This window comes from Argentina anserina, chromosome 3 (genome assembly GCF_933775445.1).
Source record: "Argentina anserina chromosome 3, drPotAnse1.1, whole genome shotgun sequence".
NCBI classification, from domain to species: Eukaryota; Viridiplantae; Streptophyta; class Magnoliopsida; order Rosales; family Rosaceae; genus Argentina; species Argentina anserina.
In genome coordinates this window covers 9,701,055-9,723,037 of record NC_065874.1, presented here as the reverse complement: position 1 = coordinate 9,723,037, position 21,983 = coordinate 9,701,055, and the positions used below count along the sequence as shown (strand labels likewise).

The 21,983-nt window shown below is 40.0% G+C and overlaps 2 protein-coding genes and 1 pseudogene across 2 annotated transcripts; 1 reads left to right on the top strand and 2 right to left on the bottom strand.

Moving 5' to 3' along the window:
* The first annotated feature begins 4,739 nt into the window (after positions 1-4,739).
* LOC126789188 (pentatricopeptide repeat-containing protein At1g53600, mitochondrial) lies at positions 4,740-6,879 on the top strand. Its single transcript, XM_050515278.1, has 2 exons — positions 4,740-4,871; positions 4,961-6,879. Exon 2 carries the CDS (start codon positions 4,967-4,969, stop codon positions 6,578-6,580), a length of 1,614 nt encoding a protein of 537 aa, XP_050371235.1. The 5' UTR covers positions 4,740-4,871; positions 4,961-4,966; the 3' UTR covers positions 6,581-6,879.
* A 994-nt stretch (positions 6,880-7,873) lies between these two features.
* Positions 7,874-10,764, bottom strand: LOC126787002 (uncharacterized). The gene is made up of 3 exons (XM_050512947.1): positions 10,554-10,764; positions 8,516-8,520; positions 7,874-8,380 (listed from the first exon to the last, which is right to left on the bottom strand). Exons 1-3 carry the CDS (start codon positions 10,762-10,764, stop codon positions 7,874-7,876), a joined length of 723 nt encoding a protein of 240 aa, XP_050368904.1.
* Positions 10,765-11,931: 1,167 nt separating this feature from the next.
* On the bottom strand, positions 11,932-19,292 carry LOC126787001 (cyclin-dependent kinase C-2-like; annotated as a pseudogene).
* Positions 19,293-21,983: the final 2,691 nt, after the last annotated feature.

Below are 21,983 nucleotides of genomic sequence, written 5' to 3'. Positions count from 1 at the left end.
TCCTTCTCTTCTCCTCTGATAACCATACAATTTCCTTCTAGTATTTTCTAAGGGAATTCTTCGATTTTGTTATATCGCATATTCCATAAAACTTGATCCTGAAAGTGATTTGCCAAGAACCCTTTTAGCAAAACTCATTGAGTCGGGGCAATAGCACTTTAAGGAAACAATTCAAATTGTACCTCAAAGTTATTATGTTATTTACTTCTCTCCATTTTCCTTTATATATCAGTATACCCCGAGAGTTACCAAGATCTCATCATCAATCGGCGCAACTGTTGGTGTTTGTCATTCATGGCCAGCTCTTGTTTCACAATTGCTTACATAGACAGTTTATCATGTGTCACTACAAGATCTACTATTAAGAGTTAAGATTATAGGATATTTAGTTGATAGATGCTCCTCTAGTCACCAAGATTTCGTCTCCTACAAAAATATATAAACACAAAATATTATTAACAAATAATATTAGTAATTATTAAATTGAAAAATATGAGAAAATAACATAATATGAATACTTATGTTTGATCAATGAGGCTTGCAATTAACACTTCAATGAAGAAATGTTTACGATTGAGGCATGTAGCAGGTTAATGGCATCTACCCTCTAGGGTACAACAACCGTTGATCCTAATAAACGTACACTTACAGACTCAGATTCTAGAACTACTTAGTTCTTCATTTGACATGATAAGAAAACAACTTATAAGCTAGAGAACTTTAACTATATATCGAGAGTAGAATGTGTTTATGTGTGTACACTGTATTGAAATGAAATCTTCACATCTCTTTTATAGGAATGGAAGTTTGTAACTCAAAATAATAATAACATCATAGATGTTACAAAGAAATAAACAACTCGTAACTACTATAACTGTAATACCCTGAATTTTCGAGTTAAATTCGTATAATTTCTTGTAAATTATTAAGCTTGGTAATTCGAATAAAATCGCATTTTTTCGCCTTTTCATCAATGTCTTTGCAAATGAAACTGATTTCGGAAATCAAGGTTGAAAAACATTACGTTTTCAGTGGCTTAAAAGTCGATTTTTATTTCGTCGCTCATCTCTAAATATTTCATTCACGGAAGTTGTAGAGCTCGTCGATACGAGTTCGTGGATATGCGGCACACCATAATAAGATGTCGTATGTGCAAGTTATTAGCGACAGAAGTTTGGTTCCCATTTTGGAAGGCTATAAAATGACATTTTTGGAAACTTTCCAAAACCAGAAAATTTTTCCCGAGCTTCTCTCTCCTCTCCCCGACCCGACCCTCCTCCTTCGACTTCTCCTTCTCCGATCTCTCTCATCCGGCCACCGTGCACGACACCGCCGGTGTCGTTGGGACCGCACGACCAAGCCGCGTCGACCCGTGCTAGCGGCGACCCACCCTGCGTCGTGTCTCAGCCACCACCGTGAGAGCACAGCTGCGGCGCCGTCGAACTCGACGTCATCGGCGACGCTGGGGTTCAAGGTTGCGATGGCGAGACTTCCCACCTCCTCCTCGACATAAATCCACCAGCGGTGAGGCTCGAAACAAGCCGCTTCAGTTCCGATCTTCAATCCCCGATCCGGGATCTTGCGGCAGTGATTCCGGCGGTTTCCGCCCGACTTGGAGTAAACTGAAGGTATGGTTATGATCTCCAACTTGTGATCTACGTTTTTGATGTTGGGAGTTTGTTGATTTGAGGAACTTTGGGCATAGGTGGTGGTGCCGTAGTGGTGCCGTGGTGGTGCGTGTGCCGCCGTCTGTGGCGGCGCGTGGGAGTAGGTGAGGGCGGTAGGCGCTAGGCAATAAACCTAGGACGGTGTAGGAAATAAATGGCGGGATTTTAGGGGCTGTGTGTGAGGTCACGCGCGCCTGTTTGGGAGGCGCGTGAGCGCCACGCGCAGTCGTTTGCGCCGGCGTGTGAACAATGTTTTCGGAACAATGTTTTCCTGAACAATGTTTTCAGAACAATGTTTTTATGAACCGTGTTTTCTGAACAGTTTTTCGTGAACAATTTTTACTGTAATTAATAATCACATGTCGGTTTACGGGTCATTTTCTAAGCACTTTGTCATGCTATTATGTGACTGACGAAACGAGTGAGGGAATCGATGTCGGTGTCGTGAAAGTTGCACGTAAGAAATAAGGTGAGTAAATCTCACTATGACAAGTCTATCCTTAGCGGTGATTCATATTTTTGATTTCTTAAAAAGAGTGAACTATGACACAGTTATATAATATAGTAGGTTGTGTATGTGTACGAAATGGTAAATACGATACATATATATGGGTTGTTATATTATATAATGTTACATTTTTTATTTAAAGTATGAGATTGTATTGTTTTCGATTATTTGTGGCGGATGGGACCAGAAGGAATATAACGTACCTTCCGGTATAACTGATTATTGGGGTGACTAGATATATATTGTTGTGCAAGAGTCGCTTGGTTGTAGTACATAATCATGTGTGGATTGTTATAATGTATGTGGTTTTAACATTGAGTCTTGTTAAAACGTTTCATGGTCTTCAGACGTTATTGGCATTAAATCGGAACCAAGCCTTGGCCGGGTGTCGGTTACGATCAGTTAGAGTACTAGTCTGTCTACCGGTGTACTGCATGAGGGGTAACATATGGGTTGCCTGGGTCTCATGAGTACCCATGTTTTAAAGTGATATTGGGTAACATATGGATTTCTCAATGTCTCATGAGTACACAAATTTAAAAAATGATATTTGGGAAATAGATGGGTTATTGAGTATCTCATGAGTACACGTGTCTAAATGTTATCTATTATATTTCATTTGTATGTGATGTATATTATAATGTCGGTTTACTCATACTGCCTGCAAAACTTACCGGGTTTGTGTTTATAATTCCGGTGCACCAAATCGATGGTGTAAGGGATAATCCTGCAGGTGGGGATTAGCAGACTCGGAGTTCTCACTCGGAAGATTCCTGAGGGTTTCTTTCTTCGGTTTGTGGTGAGGATTGAGTGAATATTACATTTCCAATTGTTTTAATACTTGAGTGTATAAATTGGTAATGTATTATTTAAATTAACTGAGTCGTACTGTGAACTCAGTTTCGGTACACTATTGTTGTAAGATAATTTCATTATATTTGAGATTGTTTTAGAGTTATCATGGCTTCGAAATTTTTATCATTCGAAATTTCGGGACTGTGATAATAACCCCAGATATTATGAACATGATATATATATATATATATATATATATATATATATATATATATATATATATATATACAGCCCTTCTTGGCTGCGGAGGTCCGCACCAAGATTTTGGTGCGGATTTCCATCTTTTTACCACTTATTGATCAAATTTTCTCATCTCCACCGTCTAGTATCTAGATAATATTGTGTAGATCATCGCTGCAAAATTTAAGCCAATTTGGTAATCGTTAAGGCCCTCAAAACTGCGTTTTTCTGTTAAAAATATGAACGGTAACAGTTCGACAGAATTCGGTCCGTCCATTTGTTAATTGATTTTGAGGGCCTTAACGATTACCAAATTGGCTGAAATTTTGCAGAGATGATCTACACAATATTATCTAGATACTAGACGGTGGAGATGAGAAATTTCGATCAAAACGTGAGAAAACGATGGAAATCCGCACCAAAATCATTGGTGCGGACCTCCGCATTTGAGAAAATCTGTATATATATATAAATATGAGTAATTTATTAGTTTGTAACACCCATTGAATGCTTTAGGAGTAAAAAGAATGTTCAACTTCATAATTTAGATTATTCAAAATAATATTGTATTTTGAAAGTCAACACTTCCAATATTATTGACAGCTCTTTTCGGATTGATCGGTATCTCAAAACTTCGTAAGCTTAATGACTAATCCGCCGGGTGTCCGGATTAAAACCTCTTTTCGGGAAGAAGGGTGGATCTTTAGTGTGAATGATTTGGAAGATATACTTATAGGGTATGTATGACAGCTTTGTATACTTCGTGGAATCGGGCATATCTTAATCAACAGAGGCACAGAGCATTATGACCCATCCATTTGCCATGTTTATAATTCAGCAATTACATTAAGTGAAGCCAGCGTTTGAATGTATAAAATATCAATGTTCCGCATCAAACATAGTTACATAAAAAAATCAGTCAAATCACTTGTCATGGTTGCCAATTCTTACGCCTAATTTTACGTAGTATAGAGGTTTGCAACATGAGTTTAATTTTGTTCATTTCGTTTTCGTATGACTTCACTTAAAGTTTTCCTCTAATTACAGCCAAAAAGTTATGGCAGTGTTTTACTCGAAGATTATAAGATATTAACCGCGACTAATAGTCTTTGTCTGGATATGAATCGAAAAAATAAAAACAAAATTGAAAAACCACTCACTTTTTTATGGGTTGGGTCAGAATTGTAAGTCCGGCCCAATCTCATGAACTTTTGAATGTTCTTACTTACATGACCAAATGACCAATTATCAAAGTTTTACAGATCTTCCAAGACAAGTCTGAGAGATGAGAAGTACCAAACTAAAAACTACAACCAAGCTCTTCCATAAACACATCCTCAACTATACCTTCCCATGTTACAACTCTCGCTGCTCATATTTCTCCACCCAATCAAAACATGTCTTCCAAACCAAAGCAGCTAGCAGCTTTCTTGTCTACTGCAACTCCCAAATCACCAAAAGTGCCAGAGATGGTCACCTCAAACTAGCAGAGTCGATATTTATTCGCATGCCAATTAAGGACACCATTACCTGGACTGCCATGCTCACTGCGTATGCGGAGAATGGCGAATTCAGCTTGGCACGCAAGGTGTTCGATGAAATTCCCCAACGAAACGTAGAGTCCTATAATGCGATGATGACTGCTTATATTTGGGGCCGAGGTAATGTAGATGAAGCTTATAAGTTGTTTTGCATAATGCCTGAGCGTAATGTGGTGTCTTACAGTGTAATGATCACTGGTTTTGTTAAGGCGCGGATGTTCGACGAGGCTGAGAGGCTATACTGTAGTTTGCCGATTAAGTGGCAAGAGCCGGTTTGTTCGAATGTGCTGCTAAATGGGTATTTAAAGGCGGGGAGGATTGAAGAGGCGGTGAGAGTTTTTGAGGGAATGTCAGAGAGGAATGTAGTTTCGCAGAGTTGTATGATTGATGGTTATTGCAAAATGGGAAGGATTGTTGACGCTAGAAATTTGTTTGATACGATGACAGAGAGGAATGTGGTTACTTGGACTGCAATGATTGATGGGTACATGAAGAAGGGAATGTTTGAGACAGGTTTTGAATTGTTTCTAGATATGAGAAGGGAGGGGAAAGTGCAGGTCAATTCCACTACCATGGCCATTATGTTTAGAGCTTGTGGCGGTTTTGGCAGATGTGGTGAAGGGATTCAGATGCATGGGTTAGTTTCTCGAATGGGATTCGATTATGATGTCTTTTCAGGAAATTCTCTTATCATTATGTATTGTAGGTTTGGTTTTGTAGATGAATCTACTAAGATATTATATACAATGAGCAAGGAAAATGTAGTTCCCTGGAATTCTTTAATTGCAGAGTATGTTCACTGTGGTGAAATTGAAGTAGCTTTTAAACTGTTTGAGATGATGCCTGAAAAGGATGTAGCTTCATGGACGACCATGATCTCGGGATTCTCAAGCAAGGGCTTGACTAAGAAAGCCATCCAGATGTTTTTGTTGATGCCGGAGAAGGATGATTTTGCTTGGACTGCTCTGGTTTCAGGTTTTGTAAATAATGAGGAATATGAGGAGGCTCTCTGTTGGTTTATCAAGATGCTTCGGACCACAATCAGGCCTAATCCACTTACTTTGAGCAGTGTTCTCAGTGCTTCTGCCAGTTTTGCTGCTCTAAAAGAGGGTATGCAGATCCATTCTTTTTCACTGAAGGTAAATATGGAATGTTATTTATCTGTTCAAAATGCTCTGGTCTCAATGTATTCGAAGTGTGGGAATGTCATTGATGCCAATCGGATCTTCACCAGTATCTTTTCACTAAATACTGTTTCGTTCAACTCCATGATTACTGGCTTTGCTGAAAATGGTTTTGGTGTAGAAGCCCTGAACTTGTTTTGGACCATGCAGAACAAAGGTTGTGAGCCAAACCACATCACGTTTCTGGGTGTTCTTTCAGCTTGTGTCCATGTGGGATTACTACAAGAAGGATGCCAGTTTTTTAAATCGATGCGGTCATTACACAGTATGGAACCAGGACCGGATCACTATGCTTTCATGGTTGATCTCCTTGGACAATCTGGCTTGCTCGATAAAGCTGTCAAGTTAATTCATTCAATGCCATTTGAGCCCCATGCTGGGGTTTGGGGAGCTCTTCTTGGTGCTAGCAGGGCTCATTTACGTGTTGATCTTGCCGAGCTTGCAACTCAGCATCTGATCAAATTGGAGCCTGATAATGCAACCCCTTGTGTGGGGGGTTTGTCCAGCACATATTCTACTTCAGGGAAAGTGGACGATGGAGACCAAGTGAAAATGGCCAAATATTCAAAACGGATAAGGAAGAGTCCAGGCTGCAGCTGGGTTACATTGCAGGAGATCAATCGTATTCCCATCACAGCTTCCTAGTGATTGAAGTAATTCTCTGGATCACAACAATGGAAATGGGACAACTAGCTGGATCGTCCAAATGTGATCAATCTTTGATTTCTGCATCAGTTAAACTGCAGAGGTCTTTGCCATTGGATCATCTCAACGATCAGGGGTTTGCCAGACCCAACTTTGCCTTTGCTTATTAGTTATTTTAAGTGGAGCATGAAGGCAATTGAGGGATAAAATCCCATTTTGAAAGGACTACCATTTCAAGTTCTGTATCGAATTCATGTAAACAAGGTAATAATAAATAGAAGAGATGATTGTCTTTATTCCTTTCAGCTTTGCACAAATATATAGCTATATTCCTTTAAAAACTCTGAAATGAATACAATATTCATCCGGGGTAATCTAAAAATCTTTCAATTCACGAAAAAGAGCACTATTAAATCCAATGAGTATTCTAATAAATCCAAACTAAAGGTTACAATTTGACGGACAATCTTATATCCTGCGGCCTCAACTGGCAGGTTTTGAACGATGTTGTCTCTTTTTATTCATCTTTCTAAGAACACAAAGAACGTAACAGTCGTCCTTCACCTGATCTTTGCTGTTCAGTAAAGATTTATTATCGAGTAGCAACTCGTCCATGAGCCAGCAACCATGTTATGTCCAAGTGTTCTTTTATAGAAATCTTCTTCTCCAACCGAGAACAGTATCAGTACCGGCTAGAAGCACGAACTTTCTTCTAAGTTTTGGCTCTCCAGATGCCGGTGCAAAATATTGGTCGGGTTGTATACCATGAGAAAGTTTTCCTGGGTGGATGAGTATAGAAGTAGAGGTGTTTTGTTTTTGAATCTGATGGATCTTTGTATTCTTCCCATAAATCCCATGGTTCTCGCTCATATACATTACTTGCAGTTATGAACATAACCTTCAGGCAACCCTTCTCCTTTGATCTTGCGAAGAAGATAGTAACGAAGTAGATCCTCTTCGGTAGGCATAAACCTGAAGCCGGCTGGAATTTCCATGGAAGTGCGTGGGTATGTGGATCCAGCTAGTAGCAAGTAGCAACTTTCTGTTTCTGTACGTCGTGAAGGTTTAATTTATTGGCTACGTATCTTCGCCTAGAAGCAGTGGGAAAAGGACCGAAGCTATCTCCTTAATGGAGTGGGATTTGCTTCAAGTTGAATGATTGGATAATAACAATGGATATGGGGAATGAAAAAGACTGACACCGTTTCATAATAGAAATATGTATCTAATTTGTTTTTATTTTCCTAGCTAGCTCAACTCTAAAGAATCTGATGTGCATTTTAAGCAGTGTTTTTAAAGGCGACGCCGAGGCGCGTCTTGGTGCAGGGCGAAGGTTAAACTCCTCGTGTGCTCAAACTTAGACGAGCCGCTGGAAAGGCGACGCTCCGGGAGTGTGAGTCGACAGAAAAACGAAGGCGGGGCTTGATGCGAGGAAGAAAGCAGGTTGCGTGATCTCGGCGTGGATTTCTGGAATCTGGCGTCTTCGGTCTTGATCAGGGTTGGGTCTTCGTCGTCCAGCGGATTGTTGTCGGCGGCGATACGGCCGTTGTTGCTCCATATCTTCCTCGAGATCTCAAACGTGGCCTGATCGTGAGGGCTCTTGAAGCTGACCTCTTTTCCAGCGGCGATTTTGTTGAGGACATTCCGGTACTTCTTCTTCAGGCGCCGGAGCTTCTCCACGAGCTGGTTCTTGTTGAATTCCAGCTGGAGTTTCGACTTGATCTGATCGTAGAACAAAGCGGTGTCGTTTTGGTGCGAGGCTCCCTTGTTTCCTCTATGCGTCGTGTAGTCCAGAAAGCCCTGCAGCTAGTACACCTCCCTAGTTCAATGAGGACAAGCTATCTACCCAATCTGGACTCTATGAGGTTAGTTATGTCTGCTTTTATTTTTTATTTTTTACACTAATGTGCATATAGACCCTTTATTATTAAGAACCTGACCTGAAAAAAAAAGCAGAAGATCCAGAATATATCCCAATGACAATGAATCATAAAAGTCTCATCCTATTCAACTGTATTGAACCACAAAACTGTTTCTCTAAGAGTAATCAAAATAGTACCCTGCCACCTTTCAGGGAAAAAGGAAAACAAATTGTAACACAGCTTATGGTGATGTATTATTATAAGCCATGATGATTAAAGCATGCCTCAAGTATTTACCTCCTAATGCAATTACATCCTAACATACTCCTCACTGTCATCTGTTTTTTGTAGAGTCAATACTGCCGCTGTGATTCAATTCCATATAGATTTTAGACAGAAGTTGAACGATTGTGCCTTGGCTGCGCATTCCTTGTGTCCTCTTCAAGACTGATCAATGAACAATTGGTTGGATTCTCTATCAACATCTTAGCAATCAGATATCCAGACATGCTCCATGTTTGGTACTTCCTCGCTTGCTTCCCAATGCATCTGCCCATCTTACCATCATAGTACTCATGCCAGCCGTCTTTGGAAAGCCGCTGCTCAGCCAGACTGCTAGACTGCTACTCTCTTTTAGTTTATCTTTTGTGTAAATGGTTATGTAAATTTGCAACAAAAGAAATATTGGATTTATATACATCTAATTTGATTTTAGAATAATTTAAATATATATATATAATTAAAATAATTATTGTTGGAAATGCGGTCGCCTTAAGTCGTCTTAGCGTGTCGATGCTCTCGCCTCACGAGAGACTTGATCGCCATCGCTTTCGTTTTTGCCTTTGAAAACATTGATTTTAAGGTCTCAAGAGATTGGCGAGGAGTGCTTGATTTGCAGGTGGTGATCCTCTGGCTGTGTAGTGTGAACGAGAAATTTAAGCTGGAAGATCGCTCATGGATGGAGGACGCATAATTCTTGTTTATTTTTGATTTTTTTAAGGACAGAGGAATTGGTTAATTGAGCTTTAGTTTAGTTTTGATCTATTTGTTTTGTTTAGTATACAACAACCATACGTCAATAAGCCGTTCTCCACTTCTCCATGAATCATATTCAAGATCGGAAGAAACTTGGCAGACCAGTCCTGGTTAGCACTACTTGACCATAGCCAACCATACAATGACGTCTGTCTATTCTACAACTTTATTTCATTTTGCTGTCGAAACCAAATGATGTTGTGCCTCTTTCTCTATCGATCTCCATCTCCATGGCGATAAGAACTCAAATCCCACATGCATGGAACAACCTACTTGACAATTCGAAACCATTATCTATCAATTGTTGCAGAGCTGAGAAAGCTTCCGTAATCCCAGACGAAAGAACAAAATGGGAATTTGGGCAAAGGATCAGGTTCTCTCATTCCCCAGTACAATGGCTCTTCTTACCCCAAAACAAAACCGTGGCATTGCTATTCTTTTGGAGAAAAGAAAAGGTCATGGTATTACCATTGATCCACTGTGCTCATATTCACCCGTGGATATTAAATTCATTTTGCAAATTGATATCCATATATACGACCATACATGAAACATAGTTCTACTGATAATCAGGCTTTTGTGAATCATAATGTTCTCAAGTTATGGGCCAAAACCAGTGTATAACACACTGAACACAGATATAAGGCAATAGCAAGAATTTTGAGGAAGAGAAGACATCTGAACAAGTGAAGTCTGATGAAAAGGAAGTCCCCTCCGTTAGTTATGTAAATATCATTGAAAATAATAACTGTAGACAAGCAGGTGTCATTATATGAGTGGATGTGGTCAGTTAGAGCAGACCAACCATGGTCTGCTAAGTTTCTTCCTTCAAGATTTATACTGAAATTTTGTAACGTAGGACAACTTCAACATGTTAAAGGTGACCGCAACACCGAAACATATAAATTATGAAATGTAAGAGTTTATGGAGGTTGTGGTCTAGCGGAGGTAGTTAGTATATTGCAAATAAATTACGCACATAGAATACAAGTTTATTGGCTTATCGTCGAAGTAGAAAGAAAAACTGAAATAGTAAAATGTTTAATAGCATGTAGTATGAACAAGACGTCAATCACCACAGCCACCACCACAACCACCACAGCCACCACCATCACCGCCACAACCACCACCGTCACACCCAACGTCACCGCCACCGCCACCACAACCGCCACCACAACCACCACCGTCACACCCAACGCCACCACAATTAGCACCACCAGTACTAGCTACGCCGCCTACGACAGCTGCAGTAGCTACAGCAGCGCCAGCTCCCACCAAAACGATCATCCCACCATCCTTTCTTCTGTCGCAGCTCGTTGAGCCTCAAGTCTTGCGCACCGAACAAGAATGTATACCGGACTCTTTATATTACATGTTAATCTAGCTTGGGATGGTGACTTGTGGTTGAACCTTTTAAAAAAAAAATTGATTTCGTATCAATCTTCAAGGTTGATCAATTCCAAGAAAATTCAGAAAGCGTGAAGCGCATATACGTACAAGACTTTGTTATTTTCCTTGTTATTTACATATGTGGATAACATCTATTTTGCCTTGTCATGTGTGATGAATCCTTGCCGAAGACTTGTAGACTTGTTATGTTGATCAGATTTTGCTGTCATTCTACATTTCTACATGCTTCCTGTGTTATTGTCCCAAATGTATAGGCATCAAACTTCCAGACTAAAATCTAGTTCATAGGAAACATTTTTTTCTTTTTTCCTGATGCTTGCCGGAATCTAATGAGAGTATACTGTGTCGTAAGAATTTCTAAAATTAAGAGTTATATATACCAGATTTTGAAGATTGATCATACAACCATACAGGTCAGAGGTATGAAATGGGCAAGTCTATGTCTGTTTGTGTAGCCGTAACTTATCATTATAGATTTCTAACTTTGTTCAATATTGCTCTCGGTTTGACTCTAGTTTCACTTGATCGATAACCAACTGACCAAGTTGGTACCCATCTACTAGGCAGCCTATGCTTCAATCCCAGCCATCAGCGGAAAGTAAAATACCAAACCATAAGATCATAACACAATCCTGTAATCACGAGGTAGATGAACCACAACAACTAGTAATTATAGGAAGGAAGTTTAACAAATAAAGTGCAAATGAAACACTAAATTCTGTGTCTGTATTTTTCTCTCATACTTCACTCTTGATTTGCGTTTAGTTTCACTTGGTCAATGACCAAGTGATCAAGTTAGGACCGGCTGGAAGAAATAAAAACAATAAAAAGCTTAACAGAATCCAGAACTCATGAGACAGATGAAACACATAAATTTAGAAAGAAAGTTCAATAATATCATTTGGACAGTTGGATATAATTACAGAGGAAACAAGTACAATTCAAGTCACGCTAAAAAATTCCTATGGCACCGGTAATACCAGGACAAAACCCCCACTGTTAGAAGGTGAGAGCATCACCTCTTTCAGTGACACCAATTTCCCCTTCCATGCCTCATGTTTGAGTCCCGACCTGAAGCATAATGGTCATTCTGGTAATATCTTATTGCCCCATTATAGGGCCGAGGAGGCCTGCCCTCATAACAGTGGCGAGGCCGTGCAACAGTTTCCGACGTTTTGCGACCATTTCCTCATCTCGGGCTTCTGCCTGTACGGAATGCTGATGTTTGAGTGAAGCATTGCCATGAGGAAGCTGCTGCTGGTACTGCACCGGCTTCTGACATCTTGCAACATATGCCTCACGTTGCAATTGCTGCTGCTTGCGCTTTTCTATATCATTTTTGACATCAAGCTCATGTGCTGAGTACTCATACGCCGGCAAACTTTTCGGATCACAAGGCAATGGATCAGTCCAGAAGTCGTCAGCATCTAAGGCATCCCTTGCAGATATCCTCTTAGAAGGATCAAGAGCAAGCAATTTCTTAGAAAACTCCAAAGCACGGCGGTCACCATGCCTGCAAATCTCACTAAGAGGCCTACGGCTTCTTCTCCCTTTTCATTTTCTTCAAGAATGCTCCATACCAAGGAAGCTTTGACACTCCAGGCCAATTGGCCTCATTCGGAACTACTCAAAATGTATTTTGATAGATGAATTACACTTCATCTATAATCTATATATAATCAACTTATCCTACCCATAAATCACGGAGGAGTGATTTCCTCTTTCAATCATGATAATTATGCTAATCACTAACACTCTCATCTCAAGTTGACGCATACACATCAATCATGTCCAACTTGCTAAATGAGTCATAAAAAACCTTCTTAGACACTCTTTTTGTGAGCATATTGGCAAGTTGCTCTTCTGTATGAACAAAAAGAAAACTGATGATCTGCTCATCTAGCTTCTCTTTTATAAAGTGACGATCAACCTCCACATGTTTTGTACGATCATGTTGCACAAGATTATGTGAAATATCAATAGCCGCATTGTTGTCACAGTACAGTTGCATGACACACTTAGGCTTAATGCCCAGATCTTGTAGCAAATTTCTAAGCCATAACAATTTGCATACTCCTTGAGCCATACATCTGTATTCTGCCTCAGCACTAGATCGAGCTACCACTTTTTGTTTCTTACTCTTCCATCTAACAAGATTACCCCAAACAAAGGTAAAGTATCCTGATGTGGATCTCCGATCTGTAATATTTCCAGCCCAGTCTTCATCTGTGAAGCCACAAACCTCAAGGATATTATTGTAATTAGAGAACATTATTCCTCTCCTTGGAGCTGACTTCAAATACTTCGAAATCCTTACAACAGCATCCATGTGGTCCACACTGGGAGTATGCATGAACTGACTCACTACACTTACTATATACGCAATATCTGATCTGGTATGTGATAAATAAATCAGGCGTCCAACTAGCCTTTGATAACGAGGTTTGTCAGTAGGCACTTGATCTGGATACTCTATTAACCGATGGTTCTGCTCAATTGGAGTATCAATGGGAGTGCAATCCAACATACCTGTCTCTGTCAGTAGATCAAGGATGTACTTCCTTTGACACAGAAAGATACCATCACTTCCCCGGGCTACCTCAATGCCCAAGAAGTACTTGAGTGTACATAGGTCCTTCATCTCAAACTCTGTGGCTAGCTATTTCTGTAATCTATCCACCTCAACAATATCATTCCCAGTAACTACCATATCATCAACATATATAATTAGGGTTGTTACCTTCCCTTGTTGATGTCTGAGAAATAATGTATGGTCTGAATTACTCTGTCTGTAGCCAAATTTTCTCATGAATTGTGAGAATCTTCCAAACCAAGCACGAGGTGACTGTTTAAGATCATACAAAGACTTTCTCAATCTGCAAACAAAGTTACTTGGAGAAGCGGCCACATATCCAGGCGGAAGATCCATGTACACTTTCTCCGTAAGTTCTCCATGAAAGAATGCATTCTTAACATCAAACTGTTTGAGTGGCCAGTTTAAACTAGCAGCAAGAGAGAGCAATATCCGAATAGTGTTTATCTTTGCAACATGTGCAAATGTCTCATCATAGTCTATGCCATATGTCTGGGTGAACCCTTTTGCTACTAGACGTGCTTTATACCGGCTTACTGACCCATCTGGATTATGCTTCACTGTAAACACCCAACGACATCCCACAGTCTTCTTGCCATGTGGTGGAGATACAAGCTCCCAAGTATTGTTCTTTTGTAATACTTCCATCTCTTCCTCTATGGCTTTTCTCCATTTTGGATCTCCCAATGCATCATGCACTTTGTTAGGTACTGATACAGTATATATTTGATTCACAAATGATTCATATGACTCAGACAACCTTTTGGTAAACATAAAATTTGCCACATGATACTTAGCTTTAGCCTGAAGGGTGACCCTGAGTAGACCTATTTGGCAAGACATATTGTCTACTATTAGCCTCACTAGTATTAGCCCCAATAGGATGACTAACCTCAGATGAGTGATCTTCTGTACTAGGAGACCATTGGTCAGGTGTAGAATCAGTAGTACGGGAGACATGAGGGGCAGTTGTGTTGTCATCTTCTGGTACCTGAATCTCTGGAGTGACTACACCGCCGGAATCATCTGGTAGTGCCTGTGTAGCTGACACATTGGTAATCTCAATTGAACTGCTCACCATATCTATTGGCTGACTTGTCCCATCTCCATGATACAGTTCTTCAAAATACGAATTCTCCCCCTGAAGAGTAGTATCGGAGGAGGCAAAATAGCTCATGTCCTCAAAGAAAGTAACATCCATAGTGACATAGTACTTCATGGTAGGTGGATGATAGCACCGGTACCCTTTCTGATATCCTCCATACCTAACAAACACACATTTAACGGCCCAGACATCCAATTTAGACCGCTGATGTTTTGGAAGATGGACAAAAGCAACACAACCGAAATCACGGGTATGAAGATTCTGAAAAGAGGGTAATGATACATGAGATGCAAGCACCTCATATGGAACTTTTCCCTGAAGGACACGAGAGGGAAGACGATTAATGAGGTGGGCGGAAGTTATAACAGCATCACCCCAAAAGTACTTAAGCATATGGGCACTCAAAAGAATACACCGAGCCATATCAAGAAAATGACGATTTTTCATTTCAGAAACTTCATTCTGCTCAGGTGTGTAAGGACACGTTGTTTGATGAACAATTCTGTGCGTGTTAAAGAACTCCTGAAAGACATGATTCACATATTCTCCCCCATTATCAGATTGAAGAACTCTAATTGTGGCATTATATTGTGTTTGAACAGTAGTATAGAAGGCTTGAAAAGCCAGAAAAACCTCATCTTTAGTTTTGAGGAGAACAACCCACGAAAGACGGGCGCAACCATCAATAAATGACACATAATAGCGCATCCCTGACACAGTAGACTCTTGAGAGGGTCCCCAAACATCAAAATGAATTAATTAAAAAGGAAGAAGACGTTGATTAGAATTACTAGGGGAATAGGTAGAGCGATGACTCTTGCCCAAAACACATGTCTCACAACGTAAAAGGAACTCATCCACATTAATAAACAAAGTAGGCATCGATTTTTTCGTAACACTAAAAGATGGATGCCCTAAGCGATGATGCCATAACCAAATTTCACTTAGCTTGTCAGAAGTGGAGATTAAAGCGGTTCGAGACTGTGCCCCTGGTTTCTCTCCCACATATGTCTGATCCAGATGAAACAACCGGCCCCTCAGATACCCCCTACCAATTAACTCCCCGGTGAGAAGATCCTGAAATATTACATATATAGGAAAAAATGTCACAGAGCACTTAGCGTCAATGTTCAATTGGAGAACATATATCAAATGATGAGATAAAACAGGTACATAGAGCACATTGTGAAGCTCTATTGTGGGAGTAATACGAACTTACCCTTTCCCTAATAAGAGGAAGGCCTCACCATTAGCATTAGTAACATAGGGTACTGCTGGAGGAGACAATACGGAAAAATAAGATTTGTCATAAGTCATATGATCAGATGCACCAGAATCAATAATCCATATATGAAAATCAACAAAGTTAGAAATATTTAAAGCCATACCAATTGTACTACGAACAGCTATGGATGCGGTAGGTATTGCTCCTCCTGCTGTGTGATGATCATGTCCAACCAGACCATAGATATCTGGTTCGTGGACGAATTGAATGGCTGCTTTCGCCTTGGGATGATAATTAGGCCGCTTAGGCCTAAGTTATGGATACAACTTCCAACATGTTTCCCGAGCATGGTTAGTATCATGATAGTAAGAGCAAGGAGGGAAAAGCTGATTCCCCAAGCCTGGTAGAGGTCCTCGCTGATGAAGTGGAGCTGAAGTTGCATGCGGAAGGGGTGGTGCCGGAGAGCGAGCACGAACAGTAAGGCTGGAAACTTCAACTTGTTTCTGATGAAGACTCTCCTGTTGAGATTCATCATTTCAGATATATGTGAAAGCTGTAAGTAGGCTTGGGGGTTCGGTCTTTTTGAGCAATTCCCCTTGCGCACTGTTATGCTTTGCATCGAGACCTTTTAGGAAATGGTGAACTCGCTCAAGCTCCTTTTCTTTTTCGTACCAAACAATATCCTCCTGATTCTTGATTCGGCAAGGACGTTTCACATCAATCTCAGCCCAAATAGTTTTCAGTTTGGTGAAATATTGCGCCACTGGTTGCCCATCATGTTGCATTGTCAAAGCTGTGCACATTAACTCATGAACCTGTATGAAATCAGAGTCATTAGTATATAAGCTTTCTAGTGTCGTCCATATTGCCTGCGCAGTGTCACACGCCTCCACCAGATCAAATATCTCCTCATTCATAGCTTTCCACAAGACTGACATTACAAGACCATCATTGTCGTCCCACTTAGTGTAGGCCATAATATCATCTTTACTAGGAGCCGTAGTTACTCCGGTTACATGCCCCATCTTGTGCATGCCTCGAAGATGAGCGGCCATAATCCTCTTCTATTTACGGAAATTGGTCCCATTGAGTTTGGTGCCCTCAAAAGAACCACTTTCAGAATTCTTGACAGATACTTCAAATTGCTGAACATTATTGATCTGAGAACTCTTTGTGTCGTCTCCAAAACCCATTGAAAATGAAAAATCAAGATTGATGCAGCGGAAACACAATAGAAGTCGGGTCAGATCGAATCGGGTCGAATCCGGGTCGGGTCTAATTCAAGCCGGGTCGGGCCAGGTGGATCAGGGTCGGGCCGGATGGATCCGGGCCTGGTCGGGTCGGGCGAATAAGAGCCGGGTCGGGTCGAATTTTGCGGAAACTTATTCGCCGACGCACTCTTCTTCTGCTACCTCCTCTTCTTCACCGGAGCTTCAAGGGAACGTCATCGACAGCGGCAAGTCTTCGGGTATGAGCGGGTCACGGAGTTCCGAGCAGCAACGGGTCAGACGTTGCTGCGGGCAGACCGGGGATGTCGTTGTGTGCGAAGGTTCCGAGCAGTGGCGGGCAGAGATTCCGAGCAGCAGCGGTGGGCGGGTCGCGGAGGTTCCGAGCAGCGATGGTGATCTCGGCTTGAAGGAGCTCGGATGGCTTGAAGTAGCTCGGACGGATTGAAGGAGCTCACTGGATTAGCTGACTTGGTCTATAGGGTGGAAGAACAAGAATCACAACTATTCACCAGCCGTCAAGCATAATGTTTCACATGTTTGATAAACTCTTGCTGATAGCAGAATGATATGGAGTATTTTTCGGCATTGAGCTTCATACGCACATATGAACCCTGCAGAGTTTTTGCTTGATTTAGCCACTGGACAAGTTAATGCATGGCCACCAGTGAAGGGCAGAGGGTCTGCGAAGAAAAATGAGGAGAAGGTGCAATTCCACGCAAAAACAGTGGAAGCCCAAAAAAAACAGAGCTAAAAAAAAGGGCTATGATACCAACTCAAAATGTATTTTGATAGATGAATTACACTTGATCTATAATCTATATATAATCAACTTATCCTACCCAAAAATCACGGAGAAAATCACGCTAACACACACATCAACAATCTTACTCATAACACCCGCCTTGGTGTGACTACTGAAAATTGGCCTCCCATGGCATAGAAGCTCGGCAAAGACACAACCAACAGACCACATATCAACCGCCGGACCATAACTTTTAGCACTAAGAAGCAGCTCATGAGGTCTATACCACAGCGTGACAACTTGATTAGTAAGCCCAGCACCATTTCCATCATCTTGATTACGAGCAAGTCCAAATTTCCAAGCTTCAATCTGTCTTGATTATCCAAAAACAGATTCGAGCTTTTGATATCTCGATGAAGCACTCCGTTTGCGTGACAGTAGTGAAGGCCCAACAATAATTTCCTCATGTAGCACTTAACCTGCGGCACTAAAAACCTAGCACCTTCGCGGTAAAGCAGACCAGTCAAGTCATGATCCATGTACTCAAACACCATATAGACATGACCGATTCCACGACCAAGACCTGGAGATGACGTCACAATCTCCTTCAATGTTTTAAAAAGCGCGCCTCAAGGCATAAAAAGCGCAAGGCGTAAACTACTTAATTGCCTAGGCTCCGAGGCGCAAAAGGCGCGAACCAAGACGCGAAGGGCGTTTCAAGGCGCGTTTTGAGGTGCGAAAGGCGAAGGCCTCAAATTTTATTTTTTAGTTAAAGATTTTTTTTAATAGACCATTTTTTTATTTAAAAAAAAACTATTTTTTGAACGGGGTCTTTTAGGTTTTGAGGTTGAGACTTTAGAAAGATCACCTCTATCAATCCCCTCTACCAAACATATGTTGGTGTTGGAGGTGATGATGATGATGACATTTGGATGATGATTTAAATTATGATATTCTAATTGATGATGATGACGATTTTGAAGCATGAAGCTAGTTCAAATATTGTTCTTGTTTTTTATTTTATTTTAAGACTAGTTAGTACTTTAATATATGAATTTATGTTATGCAAGGTGATTTGATTAATTGCATAGTTTTGATATGTATTTGTTATGAAAGAATAACTATTTATCATGTATGTTTTGGTTACAAATCATGTTATACATAAGACTATATATAAGACTAATCAATGCACACTTATAGGAAATCATACATAAGGCTTACGACTTTTGCCTCAAGGCTTACGCCTTGGTGAGGCTCTTCCGAAAATGCCTCGGCTACGCCTTAACCTTTTAAAACATTGATCTCCTTCAACTCAACGATGTTCTCGTGGCCTTGATTTCTCGTATTGCAGTGATGGGGAAGTCTTCCTTGTCGTTGATCTCCTTTGGAATCTTGAGTTTCTTTAGGGCGACAATCTCTCTGGTCGATTTGTCTGTAGCCTTGGATACTTCGCCGTCGTTCCCTGGCCGAGATCTCTCAACTTGTCGAAGGAAGCGAATAGGCCTCTGCATCCGCCGGGGACTAGGTCCGAGTTGAGTTGCCCAGGAGCCACTAGGCCCGTTACGGCCATTTTTGGGGCTGAATCAAAAACAGGGAAGAGAAGACGACGACCCGCCTGAATGAGATTTCAAAGAGAAAAACGCATAGATTTTAGAAACTAAGATTGAGAAAGTTGGAGAGTGATGGGTAGTGACGCGTTTACTCATAGGCTTTGGATTGGGAAGAGAAAGGAGAGAGAAGGTCGGTGGAGTAAAGGAAAGCGAAAAGCTGTAGTTTGGTGTTTACAGTTGGAAATTTTCATCCTATCCGCTTGAGGAAATCAAGTCAATATTTTTAGTCAAATAAAAAAAATTAAGCTGAATATCAGAAAATTTAATCTGCGGTATAGACAAAAAAATAAAACAAAAAAATCAATATGGTGATTGAATACAAATGTCTAGTTTAGCTTTCTTTTACTATGCAAATTAGAGTAGTTGAGTAAAATTCTCAAAAGTTTTTATATGCTAATGATTTTGATATTCTGATATGTTGGCATTAGTTTCAGCCGTTAAATTTGAACTTTTAATAACAGTTAATATTTATTAGATTGCCAACACGTTAGAGTACCGATACTTGGAGTATGTAAGACGTTGTCATGTACAATGGAAAAAAAAGATGCTTCACTTTTGAGGAGTGCTCACGGATGCAAAATGAATCCGCAAGTTACTAAATATAAGGCTTTGAAATTGATTATTTCATTTTGATTCTTGTATAAATATTGAGTCCCTTGTACGATTCTGAATTGATTTTCCTAGAAAGGATGACAAATATGTACGTTTTCATTCTTAAAATTAAAAGAATGTGGAATCCTCAAGAGATGAGTCTACAAACCTAAACTTTTCTTATGCTCTTATTGTTTTAGTATCGAGCTACTAACAATGTTCCCATAGAAAAGACGAACGAGCGGCTCTTATTTCCATGAACCAAATGAGGCCAAGTATATTAAGTTATTAACTTTTTTTGGGCTACAAATGTATCTTTAATGCATCAATGATGAATCATAAAATCGCCGCTTCCGTATATATAATAATAAAACTGAAAATAGCGACACCAATTAGAGGCAGTTGCAAAGAGTTTGATCCATGCAAATATTTTTCATTTCTTCAAAATTGGACTTTGCATATTAAGCAAGAAGGGATATAGCACGCTATTTACCTATGTTACATGTAAATCAAGCTTATTTAGTAGGCATGGTAAGACCGAATGAACAATTATATTTTATCAGCAGCATTTAGTACGAGGAAGAGAACGTGAAGGGCATATAGTTCCAGATATTATGCACTTGAATTTGCCATGATATATCTATCCATGCATAATATGATGAAAAATAGATAAAAAAAATTGGCTGCTACTTAGTATCACCAATAGGTTTGAAAAAGTATCTAAAATATCAAATTTAGATATTTGTATCATGTCGAAGTAAGGAACCATGACATATATGTTTGAAATATAATCCATTTTGAGAGAGTTGAAAGAGCACTATTTCGTTGAAAGATTCTTTACATCTTCCCTTTCTCAAAGCTTTTTTTTTTATGTGGATAACATTCTCTCAAGACTTGTTCACAAGTTGGATCAAATTAGGTGCATTGTTTGGGATATGAAACAAATTTCCCGACCACCTTTTATTTGTCCACCTTGTACCCACCCTTTTAAACTCATGACGTGTGTCTAATTGCTCAATTATTATCTAAATATGAGTTGAAAAAAATATATAACATAAATTTAAAAGAGTGGACAAATAAATGGTAGTCGGCAAGCTAGCATCATGCAAAATTATTGATCTTGTTGCCATTGTACATGTATTATGTAATTGGCTTAATTTATTGTCTTCTGCTGCTTGTGTTGAGGGCTCAAGGCGAAGTGAATGAATATGAGTCCCTTTAAATGAATTCAACCAGATATTGAGCATATATATGCTCGCACATGTAAATCAAAATAACAAAGATGACTGAAACTGATTGTAGAGGAACAGAATAAAGACCAGACTAGTTGCACCTCAAGCACCTTTTTTTTTTTGGGTAAGCGGATAAGAGCTAATACGCTCTTATTGGAAAATTTATTGAACTGAAATCCAAAAGAGTACAAAGTAAAGTGACTAAACCAAAACTTGCCAAAGGAAAATACATACAAGAAAACAAAAAACTAGTACAGAATGAAACAACGAAGCTCTAACAAAAAGCTAGAACCCAACAAGGGCCTGAAACATAAGAGACTATGAGAACCTGTAATTAGTATGACCTGAAAAATCAAGACCAAAGGATGAGAGGCGGAGTAAGATCCCACCAAAAATAGCCCTCCAAAGCTGCACCATAGTTAGCCAATTTATCAGCCACTGAGTTACTCTCTCTGTAAATATGTGAGATGTGAACATTCATTTGCCTTGCAGTACGCATGCAATTATTCCAGGCAATACTGAGACGCCATGGAACCGAATATGGAGCCCTGAAATACTGTAAGAGAATCAGCGAATCTACCTCTAACCAAAGATTATGCCATTGATTAGTCCAAGCAACGCGGACGGCTTCAATGACTGTTAACATCTCAGCATCTAAAGCACTAGGGACTTCAACATTAACTGCAAAGGCACCAAGAAATAAGGCCTCATGGCTTCTAAAAATACCTCCGTAACCTGAATGGAATTGATCACAAAAAAAGCCGTCTGT